Source organism: Neolamprologus brichardi, unplaced genomic scaffold (genome assembly GCF_056152115.1).
Source record: "Neolamprologus brichardi isolate AB-2024 unplaced genomic scaffold, ASM5615211v1 NODE_ptg000032l+_length_1147064_cov_1, whole genome shotgun sequence".
NCBI classification, from domain to species: domain Eukaryota; kingdom Metazoa; phylum Chordata; class Actinopteri; order Cichliformes; family Cichlidae; genus Neolamprologus; species Neolamprologus brichardi.
Genome location: NW_028270039.1, coordinates 26,559 through 39,258, shown reverse-complemented (window position 1 = coordinate 39,258; position 12,700 = coordinate 26,559). Strand labels below are relative to the sequence as shown.

General features: G+C 43.9%; 2 protein-coding genes across 2 annotated transcripts; one reads left to right on the top strand and one right to left on the bottom strand.

Annotated features, from left to right (window-relative positions):
• Positions 1-819: 819 nt before the first annotated feature.
• cyp17a1 (cytochrome P450, family 17, subfamily A, polypeptide 1) lies at positions 820-6,539 on the bottom strand. Its single transcript, XM_087836982.1, has 8 exons — positions 6,167-6,539; positions 5,949-6,087; positions 4,781-5,016; positions 4,434-4,520; positions 3,905-4,123; positions 2,613-2,782; positions 2,275-2,378; positions 820-1,670 (listed from the first exon to the last, which is right to left on the bottom strand). The coding sequence occupies exons 1-8, from the start codon at positions 6,479-6,481 to the stop codon at positions 1,390-1,392; spliced, it is 1,551 nt and encodes a 516-aa protein (XP_087693108.1). The 5' UTR covers positions 6,482-6,539; the 3' UTR covers positions 820-1,389.
• Positions 6,540-7,641: 1,102 nt separating this feature from the next.
• Positions 7,642-11,326, top strand: borcs7 (BLOC-1 related complex subunit 7). The gene is made up of 5 exons (XM_006807076.3): positions 7,642-7,800; positions 9,600-9,662; positions 9,806-9,849; positions 9,939-9,959; positions 10,048-11,326. The coding sequence occupies exons 1-5, from the start codon at positions 7,669-7,671 to the stop codon at positions 10,097-10,099; spliced, it is 312 nt and encodes a 103-aa protein (XP_006807139.1). The 5' UTR covers positions 7,642-7,668; the 3' UTR covers positions 10,100-11,326.
• Positions 11,327-12,700: the final 1,374 nt, after the last annotated feature.

The window sequence follows — 12,700 nt, the reverse complement described above, 5'->3', positions numbered from 1 at the left end:
TGTTAGTGTGGAGGCTTATAAGTAACATCACATTCACATTTGTCTTTAAATATAGGAGTTAGTTTACAGGACAATAAATAACTGGTTTTGTTTAGAGTTCATTCACATATCCACATAACAGTGCATTCTAAAATAAGTGCGCACATTTTAGTTTACACTGTTATGTATGATTAATCTTTTGTTTTCTGAGTTAGTTGCAGCTGTTCCAGTCCCTTGATTAAGGAGCCAAGAGGTGGAAAAGGGGCGGAGCCAGCTTTAAAGGAAGACTGCAAATTGGTTCATGCCATAACTCGGGACCATGGGGGGGGGGGGGGGGGGGGGGGGGGGGGGGGGGATTGGAGTTCATTATGTTTGGTTTAGTTAGGTTTTGTGTTTCTCCTGTTTTTGTGGGCTGATCAGCCACTATTTAAGTTTCCCCTTCGTCTCGTTAAGTGAGGTCAGTTTGTTTGAGTTATCAGCAGTGTTGTCAACTTTGAGGAGAGTTCTGTTAGTTTGACCTCTTTTATGGGCCCAAGATTTTGATTCTTTTTGCATGATATAACTAATTATGTTTTTGGGTTAAATAAAAAATCATTTTTTTGGACTTTAACCTGTGCCTAAGTTTCCTTCACTGCTCGGTCCATCACACAGCCGTACAAGAGCCTGTTTCTATCTAAAAACCACGAGGTTTAAAGTTTGAGATGGTTTTGTTAGTGGTCGACACTGAGTGCAGCAGCCTGCTGGCAGTGCGAGCTCAGCACTTCCTCTACTGTCTTGATAACATTTATACATTCATAAGGATTTGGTTTGTCTGCCACACACAAAAACAGCACAAACAGGCATTTTTCATGTTTTTATTCTTTTGCCAAATAAAAGCAAAAAAGCAGCAAAACAAAGATATGGATTAGCAACATCTCACATTACTTACAGTCACATGTCAGTTTGAAAGAAAGACAAGGACAAAAGAAGCATCTTTACTGCAGCTGTGACCGTCTGCCACATCAGTTTCTTCACACAGCTCAGACGGGATTCTCTGTTCTCATTTCTTCACTACATAACGTTTGATCTGTGATGTGGTTTTTTAAATGAACAAAGCATTGCTGTTAGAGTTTTGGCATTTCAACGACAGTAACGTAGGTTCATTGATGTTAGCTGGAAGTGTAACGAGGCTTTAGAAATAATAGTCTGGTGTTCTCTCAGCCTGCGAGCTGCATGTGTTTGCTCTCTAATTGTTATGCTATATACATTCACGGCCTAAACACAGTTTTTCACACATTTTGACTGAAATGTGAAGAGGATGTACATCCTTGTTACATTTCAGAAAAATAAGACTTCATGTCACATAAAAGCGTCCAGAGCTGCGAGCTCGCTTTCCTTCTCGATGGTGCGTGCGTATTCACAGCCACAGGACTATTCTGCCTGGCACTTGTGTCTTGCCCAGTCTGGTCTGATTGTGGCGTTCACCTTGTACTTGGCTGGCTGCAGGACCACTCCGAACTTTCCCTCCAGACTGGGCAGACCGTGGCCTGGTGGGACGGACAGAGTGAAGCGCTGCAGGATCCAGGACAGGAAGAGGAAGAGCTCCATCTTGGCCAAGGCCTCACCCAGACACACTCTCAGCCCAGCACCAAAGGGCAGGTAGCTGGGCGATGGGATCGTCGGTCCTGTGCCGTCACTGTTCAAGAACCGGCCTGCAGAGCAATAACAACAGGTTTAAGTTCACAGCTGTGATGGTCACAGAAGCTAAACTAACACAACTGTCAGATCCATCCTGTATACATATGCAGGATTTCATGTATAAAACAGTGGCAGTGAATCAAACAGGAACAAGACTCCAGCTATCCCCTAAGGTGAGGTTTTCCTGGTTTTCCTGACTTGCTGCTATTAGAGTCCTTTCTCCTTGGACTTTCAGATTCCTTGGAGAATTTGAAAGTCCAAAAACTATCGTTGATGCTCAATAATCCAGGTGAGTAAATCCCCAACGGTTGATTCTGTTCATCTGGACATTTGTTTAGTGGGAGAAACATTTCGTCACTCATCCAGGTGACTTCTTCTGTCCCAAAAACGATCAAAAACAGGGTGTTTGTCGGGTCTTTAACATACAATTCAAAGCACTGATGTCACTGTTATGGTGTATTTACTTAAGTATGACAATGATAGCAGCCAGAGACAGTGGATGCCTTTCTATCTCCATTAATCATCCTTGACTGAGGGAAAAAACCAAACTTTTGCCTCAGAGAATAAAATCAGTTTCCGGAACTGGACATTAAACTGTGGACAGATGTTTGCTCTCACCGGGGTCAAACCACTCTGGGTTCTTCCACTCCTTCTCATCATGGTGCAGAGCCCACAGGTTGATGATGACTCGAGTTCCCCTCCTCACTGTGAAACTTCCAATGCTGCAGAAACAAGAGCTCACAGTTCACTCATGGGATTGACAACGGTGTTTGTGCATCAGGTAAATGTGTTTTTAAGACTTCATTCAGAAACAGAAGATTCCAGATCAGATGCTAACACACAGCCTGGTCACGTTTCACAGATTGACGCACAGCAGTCACCTCTGCTGTGTCAACATGGCTTTATTAGATGGGTGTGTTGTTCGTGAAGGGTGAACTCAGTGAGCATCGCTGTACCTGGTGTCACAGAGAGCCACGTGGGGGATGAGTAGAGGTGCCACGGGCCGAATCCGTAATACTTCCCTAATGGTGGCCTCCAGATAGGGCAGGCTGCCTCTGTCGGTGAGTTTAGGAGAGCGGCTGTCACCCACCGTCCTGTCCAGCTCATCCTGGATACGTCTTTGCACCTAAACATGAACCAGTAGTGTCATTGTGCAACGGAGATGCTCTTTAAGAGCTTCACACACTCAGGATTCACACATTTTCTCTGTTGCATTTGATTAGAATCAATAAAAATATTATTCCCAATGGCTGCTGCAGAGTGGACACTGCAAGTTGGACATTAAGGGAATAAAGGGCATGTTTTATACTACACAAGTTAAGATTACAATACAATACAACTTTATTCGTATAGCACATTTAAAAGACCAGCAGTACACCAAAGTGCTTTACAATAAAAACAGGAAAATTAAGACAATAAATAAAAGACTATTAACAAAGTACCACATATGTCATCAGGTTAAGGGCACTAATTATACAACAATAAAAGGGAATATAAGAACAAAGTTACTAAGAACAGCTATAGCTAAAAGATAAAGTACATAAAGAAGAAATTGAACCAAATATAAAACAGGGACTAGATGGAAAAGCTATGTTGAATAAATGAGTTTTTAAACGGGATTTAAAAGATAAAACGGAGTCTGACGCACGGATAGCGATAGGAAGGTTGTTCCACAGATTCAGTGCAACCAGGGCAAAAGCACGGTCACCCCTAGATTTAAGTCTAGATCCAGGCTGAGCCAGGAGTAATTGGGCTGAAGACCTGAGGGCTCGCCCAGGGACATGTAGACTAAGAAGATCTGCAAGATAACGAGGGGCTAAATTATTTATAATTTTAAAGGTGAGCAACAATATTTTAAATTCAAGATTACCATCACTTATGTGCTGTGAGGCATGTTTTATATGTGTTCTTTCACATTCACACTGCGGGCAGGTGAGTAACCTGATCAGCTGCAGCCACCATCAGCTGTGGTTTTCTTGGCAACAACTGACTTTATTAATGACTTTGTTCAATTCAATTCAATTCAATTTTATTTATATAGCGCCAAATCACAACAAAAGACGCCTCAAGGCGCTTCATACTTTGTGTGTGTTGATGATGTTGCATAGGTATAGTTTGTAAAAAGATGCTTAAACTTAATTAGATTCAGAGTTTTAAACATGTTTTAGACCACCTGCCCATCAGACAGAGAGGAGGAGAAAGCCACGCCACGCACCTCGTGGAAACACTGCTGCTGATCGAGCCTTACCTCTGGGTGATGAATGAGGTACGCTACGGCCCATTTGAGCACAGTGGTAGTGGTTTCCACGCCAGCGCCAAAGATGTCTCCCACTGTCATGAGAATGTGGTCATCACTCAGGCCCACGGACTCTGCACTTATCTCTGATGTGTTGTTGTTCTCCGCACTGCGCTTGGCTCTCAGCAGAGCGTCTATCAAGTCTCTCTGCACGTGGTCGTTGTAATCCACCTGTGAGGGAGCAACACGTCAGCGTGCAGTGTGCAGAAGGCTTTGTATTTGTTTAGCATAGCAACCTAATGTGACCGCTGTCGTCAAGCATGTCTCTGTGTTATGATGTCCTCCGTCTCACAGCTGCACAGGATCACAGCGCTGCTACAACACTGTGATTCTTCTGCCTCAAACGTTGCCGATGCATTTGTACAAATGAAAGGAACCAAGTATGTGATATAAGGTACTGGACACGTCACTAAAAGAGCAGTTTGTACTGTACACTACCTTTAAACTTCAAACACTAATGGCCCTGTGGTTACAGGGTTACCTTGTGTTCATCAAATTTCTTCTGCAGAAGTTCGTCTCTGACGGAAACGCAGTGTTTCAGGAGACGTAGGTCTGCATTAGGAAAGATCTGTGATAAAGACAAAAACAGCCTGATGAACATCACGGTCCAACCTTCTTCCTCATCGCTCAAAATGTGCTGCGAGAGCTCGATCGTGCCAGGATCCTTATAAACATGCACTGCAAATGTGGATCAGACACTCGTCACATTCTTCCACCATAAATTGTAAGAAACACCAGAGTGGCAGTGATCCCACTAACACAACGAGGCGGCCTTTATCTTTCTGTTGATCGCTACATTTACACTGTGGTCTGATTGTTGCTGCTTACCTGCAGCCAGGGGAAAATGTCCACCAGGCTGTCTTTGGCCACAGTGTCCACGATGCCCTGGCTGTACTGCAGCATCGTCTCAAACTCCGAGTCGCCTCGGCAGTAGGACGAGTTGAAGCAGAGAGAACAGATAACGTTGGTGACGGCGCGAGTCAGCTCAGGAGCGAGATCCAGGGCCAGCCCCACGTCTGCTGCCTCTGACAGCACAGAGCACAGAAACTGGGCCTCTGCACAAACTGGGCAACACAGAAGATTACCTTAGATACTCATCATACAGCAGATATGACTGCATCTCTCTGTACACACACGCACACACACACACACACACACACACACACACACACACACACACACGGACACACACACACACGCACACACGCACACATGGACACACACACGCACACATGGACACAGAGTTTCCTACTGTTGCCAAACCTTTGTTGTGAGCTGGCTCTATATAAATAAACTTTATTGTTTCTCTTTATTATTTTCATTGTACTAGAGTAGAATAGAATAGAGTAGAGTAGAATAGAATAGAATAGAATAGAGTAGAGTAGAATAGAGTAGAGTAGAGTAGAATAGAATAGAGTAGAATAGAGTAGAGTAGAATAGAATAGAGTAGAGTAGAATAGAGTAGAGTAGAATAGAATAGAGTAGAATAGAGTAGAGTAGAATAGCATAGAATAGAATAGAATAGAGTAGAATAGAATAGAGTAGAGTAGAATAGAGTAGAGTAGAATAGAATAGAGTAGAGTAGAATAGCATAGAATAGAATAGAATAGAATAGAGTAGAGTAGAATAGAGTAGAATAGAATAGAGTAGAATAGAATAGAGTAGAATAGAATAGAGTAGAATAGAGTAGAATAGAATAGAGTAGAGTAGAATAGAGTAGAATAGAGTAGAATAGAGTAGAATAGAATAGAATAGAACAGTAGAATGACTAATCACGTTGTAAAAACAGGTCCTTTCCACCTGCTGACTGATCGTCGGATCAGATTCTCTTTAACTTAAATTTATGCTTAATTGCTTTGAAGAGTAAAAAAGTCGCCCCGTGTGTTCGTTTAAACGAGTGTGTCTGCTTGTTGGGATTTATTGCTGCTGAGCTGCCTGCCACGCGCAGTCTCACATGAGAGAGTGGTATCAAACTAGAGGAGTGAACTGTACTCACTGGTCTTCTCAATAGAGGCAGAGCCTTCTCCAAACATGCACAGGGCTGCGTGGACTATCTTCCTGTGGAACTTCCACGTAGCACTGTAGTCTCCAAATGCAATGTCCTTCCCATCTCTAGTCAGAATATCTGTAGTTACCTTCATCACAAACACGACATGAATGAAAACCAAAAAACGACCAAACAGAACAGGACATTTAGGAGAGAGTTATACCCACAGTTCGAGGTCTTCCTGCAAACGTCTTTCCCTTCTTGAGCAAGACTTCTTTGGCGTGCACATGCTGGTTGATGACAATCACGCTGTGGGAGCCCATCATCAGCGAGTATGTTTGTCCGTATTTTACCTGCAGTTCTTTGAAAAGCACATGCGGCTGTAATTCACTCTGCAGGCTCAGCAGGCTGCCAATCAGCGGTAGTGCAGGGAGGTGTGGCGGCTCCCTGGAACCGTGTGCTGACATCCTGAACTTGAACTGCAGCGCTAACAAAGTGAGGCCCACCGCCATGAACACACACAGACACCAAAACCAAGCCATATCAGTGACAGAGGCGCTTGGTTCAACAGAGCCGAAACATCCCAGGAAATATCTGTTCAAGGTCTCCCGACCACTGCGGAGCGCTGCTTTTATGCAGCAACTTCAAGGCCAGGTCCTTGAATCTTTAGGACTGTGACAACTCAAACAAGATAAGATGATCAGTCAGAACAAAACAGAACAGAACAAAACAGAACAGAACAGAATAAAACAGAATAAAACAGAACAGAACAGAACAGAATAGAACAGAATAGAATAAAACAGAACAGAACAGAATAAAACAGAATAAAACAGAACAGAACAGAACAGAATAGAACAGAATAGAATAAAACAGAACAGAACAGAATAAAACAGAATAAAACAGAATAGAACAGAATAGAATAAAACAGAACAGAACAAAACAGAACAGAACAGAATAAAACAGAATAAAACAGAACAGAACAGAATAGAACAGAATAGAATAAAACAGAACAGAACAGAACAGAACAGAACAGAATAGAACAGAATAGAATAAAACAGAACAGAATAGAACAGAATAGAATAAAATAGCCATTTATTGACTTTGTACATGTACACAGAAATTACAGGAGCTCCACACCAACTGTGCAGGAGTGAAAAAGTAAAATAAATAAATAGCAAACAAAGGAAATATATAGAAAACAAGACAAAGGCACACACAGGAAACAGTGTGAAACGACTTAGTTACTTAGTAGAGTGAGTATTACGTCAGTTTAATGAGCGAGTACGCGCATGTGCAGGACATCATAAAGAAGACCCAGTTAGCTAATTAAAGGCGTGCGGTATTTTTGCACAATTCATTTATGGGAACCACGCAGGAAAACGCCGAATGCACGAAGTTAATTTGTGGGGGAGTGTGTGTTGCTTTGTAGCATTCCTAGTTTGATTTGCAGTAAGTTGGATGATGTGACCACAGTTTCATTTTAAACCCGGATGTTGTACAACTTTAATCAGCGTCACGCGTCTGAAAACGTGTCAGTAATAAAGTAGATGAACAGAATGGAGTCGCAAAATGATTTTACTGCATTACAGGCAAGTGAGAAAGAAACACACGGAGTTTATTTTGCACACAGCCAGACTGCGCGTCTGCACCGGAGCGCTATCTAATCTACAGAACTCGTTGCTGTGTCGTTTGTCCCTTCCCGCGCACCATCGCTGGCCAAAACAGAAAAATGGCTTCAGCTGATTCCCAGCCGCGGTTCGGACAGTCTGTCAAAGGCTTGTTATCCGATAAAGTGGGCTCCTGCAGCGGGGATGTTATCGCGCTGACACGTCAAGTGCTAAAAGGATCCCGCAGTCAGGAGGTATCGCCACGCAAGTGGTTTTAACTCAAGTTTAGTGATTTTTAGCGTCTGCTTTGAGCAACTAGCTAATGGAAAGCCCACTGTTAGCTAACGGAAACACTACAGGAACGGACTAGACCAGTGTGTATGCTGGAAGGATTCAGACTGTTATGTTCAATATTTGACAAAGAAAATCAAATCCACCAAAAGACGAGCGCTGCTATAATAAACGCGTTACTGTAGCTGATCATTGTTTATTAATCAAACACAAACGAGTGGACAGCTGCTCTGACAGCTGGAGTTGTGGCGCCAGATGTTTCAGATGTGAACTGCTGACAGTTGTTGTTCTGGCAAATTCTACACGTGGTGTCCTGACTTCATTTAAACGCACGTGTGTGTATTGTACTGAAAACCCTGCTGATTAAAAGTAACATGTGTAGGAAGTTGAGGATTATTAGGTTTAACGTTTAAAGCAGGAAGCAGCGGATGTTGCTGGGATGATGAACACATCACTGACATTAACATGAATCAGCAGATCTGTATAGAAGAATAGATGTACATGTACACCAACTGTGCCGATGAAATCTGATTAATATAAACGGCAAAAAGGAGAAACATACAACAACAAGAGAAAAGAACATGTGGGAGAACAAGCTGTAAATGCTTGGAAGAAAAGGCTGAATCGACCGTGTGTGAGTGATGAAGGCTCAGATTGGTGTTTGTTAACAGTCCAAATGGCCTGAGGGAAGAAGTTTGGGGCCATCCTGATGCTTTGGGCACTGACCTGCTGCAGCGCACGCTTCACTCGGTCACTCGTGGTCTTCTTTATGAACACACACAGTCTTCTGTTGCTGGTTTGCAGCTTTGTGGCAGTTTTGAGCTGCAGAGACATTTACTGTCCTGTATGAACTCTGTGTTTTCAATTCTAAATGTTCATAAATGTGACGCGTCTGTTACTAGAAACATCTGTAATGAAAGAACATAAAGCAGATGTTTCATGTGAAAGCGCCATGTGAACGTAGTGTTTACACGTCACATGTCTTTGGACTGGTGGCAGGTCAGTGTGTGCGCGTTGCCACAGTGTAGTTATCTCAGTGACTCCTCCAGGTACGTGGGCAGCTTTGTTTTAAAGCAGCTTTGTGATAATAGTAGGAAGTCAGGTTTGTGATATTCATCGAACACACGGACGAGTGAATCTTGTTTTGTTGTGAAGTTAAGATCAACGAAGCTTCCTAACAGATCTGTTTCTAAAAGTTTTCCTGGGAAACCAGGCCTCTGTTAAAACGTGTAAGTCACGATTGTTAGTGTGCGTCTGCACAGCTGACGTCTGCTTTAATTTTGTTTTTTTAACCAAATCTTTCACATCAATATATTAAACAAACAGACTCTTGTGGTCCCACACTAACACGACCCAGTGGGTCTGAGCCTGATCTCCAGTTTGATCCCAGCAGGAGATACAAATCCCAGAATACAATGTAATGTGGAATAAACAGACTTATTTATAGCCCTAGTGAACAAAACCCTGCTGTCCTTTTCCGAAGGAGTTTCCCTGATTTTAGGATTTTCTGTTAAATGTGCTGTGGGTGTGGAGTTTTCCACAGTTGCTCAGCTGTCACAGGGCGACAGGCTGTGTAGCCTGGACGCGCTGCCCGCCTGTCGCAGGGTCAATGAGTGGTTAAGGTTTCCAACTGCAGACGGCTGTCCTGATATTTCTGCGACAAAACAAACATCTGTGAGATGTTACTATGGTGATAAAGGTTCGTTTATTCAGTTGAAGTACTGATGAAATAATCGTCACGATTGTGTTGCTTCTCTCTCAGCTTCTCGGTCAAGCAGCAAGAAGCATGGTGATTCAGGAGGATGCTATCCTGCACTCTGAGGATGTGAGTAGTCTTCTGATAGGTCAGAGGAATCACGTGAAGTGTGCGTCATTATTGGAGAAAGAAAATCCTCAAAAACAATTTTACACTTGGTGTTCGCTGAGGTCCAAAACTGTGTGTGTGCTCGTTCTCTTCATCTCTCGCAGAGCCTGAGAAAAATGTCCATCATCACCACACATCTGCAGTACCAGTAAGTAGCTCTCGTCTCTTTCATGTATGAAACCTGCTGGCTTTTGCTTAAACTGGTTGCTGTAAAGTGTCTCTGTCTCTGTGTCTAAGGCAGGAGGCCATTCAGAAGAAGTAAGTGTGACCACAGCTGTTCATGCTTTAGAGACACAGCTGGAGCATTTCTCAGCAGTAAGCTCGGTTCTGCTCCTCTGTCCTCCAGTGTGGAGCACTCGAGAAACCTGCAGGACCAGCTGAGGCACCTGCTGAAGTAACGGAGAGGACACGCTGAGTTCACACTGCAGACGGCGTCTCAGGACGCTGTCGGACTTTTAGTTCAAATGAAATAACGTCTGAAGGGCGGCGCGTCTCTGCATCAGTGAAACGCCGTTACTGTCGCCTCACATCAAACTGCACACACGCTTCTGTCATCCTGGACTATATGTACATCTGTGGGGCGGGTGTGTGACAATAACATCAAGGGAAAAAATCAAAGACCTTAATAAAAGTAAAAGTACTAAACGACTTGGTCCATTGTTTTACGTTAAGGAGAAACATGACGCTGAGCTGCTCCTGTGACCGGCAGCACGTCACAGAGTGGGTGGGGGATACTTTTCAGCATCTCCTCATCTTGGACAACATCCACGTCTTCAACAGCACCTTTAGAGTCCGGCTCCACAGCATCACCTGCTTTGTGGATCAGTGCATCTGCGAGCCTCAACCTGCTGCTTGTCACAGCATCCAGGACGCACCGGCCACAACAGAGCGTCACACATGTTAAAGGACCTCAGCTGGTCCACAGTCGTGTCCTTTGTCAGGCTGAGCTGCAGATGATTCTGCTGACGCCACAGCAGCGCTGACACAAAATCTGTCAACTAATAAAAATCGAATAAAAGGCTGAAGTGAGGCCAAGTGATTGTCACCTGCAGCTTCAGCACTTTTGTGCCGTTCTTGAACAGGAAGCGATATTTGTGGCCACATTTCTGATAGAATATTAAACTAATGTGAAGTTTAAACGTAGTGTTTCATCCACACACCAGGCTGTAGTCTGGCAACCTCAAGGGAACAAAAATGAAATTATGGGCGAAGCCTTTATCAAAAACAATCCTCAGATTTGAGGGATGTTTTTCTCTTTCGCTGCCTCTTCATCATCCCTGACTGGTGACACGGAACAAAAGGACAAATTTATCAGCAGCTGAAGGCCAAACAGCTGCTCGGCCCTGACAGTGTTCCTGTAGCCGTGCTCCTGAGTTCACACGTGTGCAACAAGATTCACAATTCGCTGCTGATGAGGCGGCGAAATCCAAGGCTAGGCACGTAGCAGGGCCATCAGTGCAGTCTGTGTGCTGTGGTCCAGAGTGTAACTGGGAGCTGGGACCGGCTCCAGCATCCCCGCCACTCTGAATATAAGAAGAATATAAAACACCAATAATAACAACGACTGATCATTTCAGCTGCTGGTACAAAAGAATTTCCCTGAAAGATCATCTGCTCAAAGTAAATCAACCGTGACTTGACAGGAGCACTTACGTCGTACCGTCTTATTCACTCCAGCTGAGTATCCCCCCCCCGGGGGCATCAGCATCATTGTGACCTTCTCTAGAACATTCTGTCAGACGTCTGTAACGAGCTCAGGCCAACAGGATGTCCTGTGGGAACCGTCCCCACAGCCTCAATGCTGTTATCAGCTCGAGACTCCAGTGTGTTCCAGTCTGCAGAACAACACTTACTGGTTCCAGACAATCACAAGGTTGAGAGTTTCACACTCTCAGTTCATGTCTGTGAAAAATACAGTTTTCACTTGTTCATAGCAACAGCTTGATTTGTTTTTCAGTCATTATTATTCACCATCAACAACACACTACACATCCACCCATCATCCACCTCTCCAGCGTGTCCTGGCTCCGCCCCGCGGCCTCCTGCACAGATGTATATATACTGTTTTAGGGGGTTTATGTTTTTCTGTGGTCCTACACTCCTGATCAGCTGTAAAACAGCCTGTTTCACTTTGAGCTTTGTTTCTAATAAATGCTTGAAACAATGTTTCGTCTCCCTCCGTTTCTTCTTGTTGTTGTTGAAGCTCTACTTGGAACCTTGTTGAGATCCAACCATGAAAAATATCATTTTTAAGTGGTTTTAAACCTTTGATGGGGACGTATGAAGGTGAGGTGAAGATCAGTAGTCCAGAGGAAATCTCATCATTCGGTGTCTTGATGACGTGGTCCTGTCTCACACACTGTTCAGACTCAATGAGTGAAAAGGTCGCAGCACGAGATTCACACGTTTGTCTCAATCAGAAGAAAAATAAAAGCGATATTTGCAGTGACCCATTAAGGGACAACTGGACCCAGTTACAATGAAATTAACCAAGGAAAACTTTACTGAGGAGAAACGAGTAGAAAAGAGATAAAGTCTGATAACACAGCAGCTAAGAGCTGAACTATTATCATGAACCAGGCTTATCAGGAGCTACAGGAACACGTGTTGTATGTTGGAGCAGCAGTTTATCGGCAGCTGAGAGGAAGAGGTTGGATAAACTCATGAGGAAGGCCAGCTCTGTGCTGGGATGCACCCTGGACCCAGTGCAGGTGGTGGGAGACAGAAGGACTCTGGACAAAATAACATCTCTGATGGACAGAGTCTCCCAACATTTACATGCATGTAGATGTTGCTGCAGAGCTGCTGCAGTGACCGACTGCTGCATCCTCGATGCATGAAGGAGCGTTTCTGCAGGTCCTTCTTCCCTGCAGCTTCAGACTGCACGATCAGAGCTGCTCCCAACAAACAGATGTTTACATCTGTAACTTTCACTATTTTATCAACCGATTCACACGACAACCAGGTTGGCCTCTTATCTGTATTTATCTAATAACAGT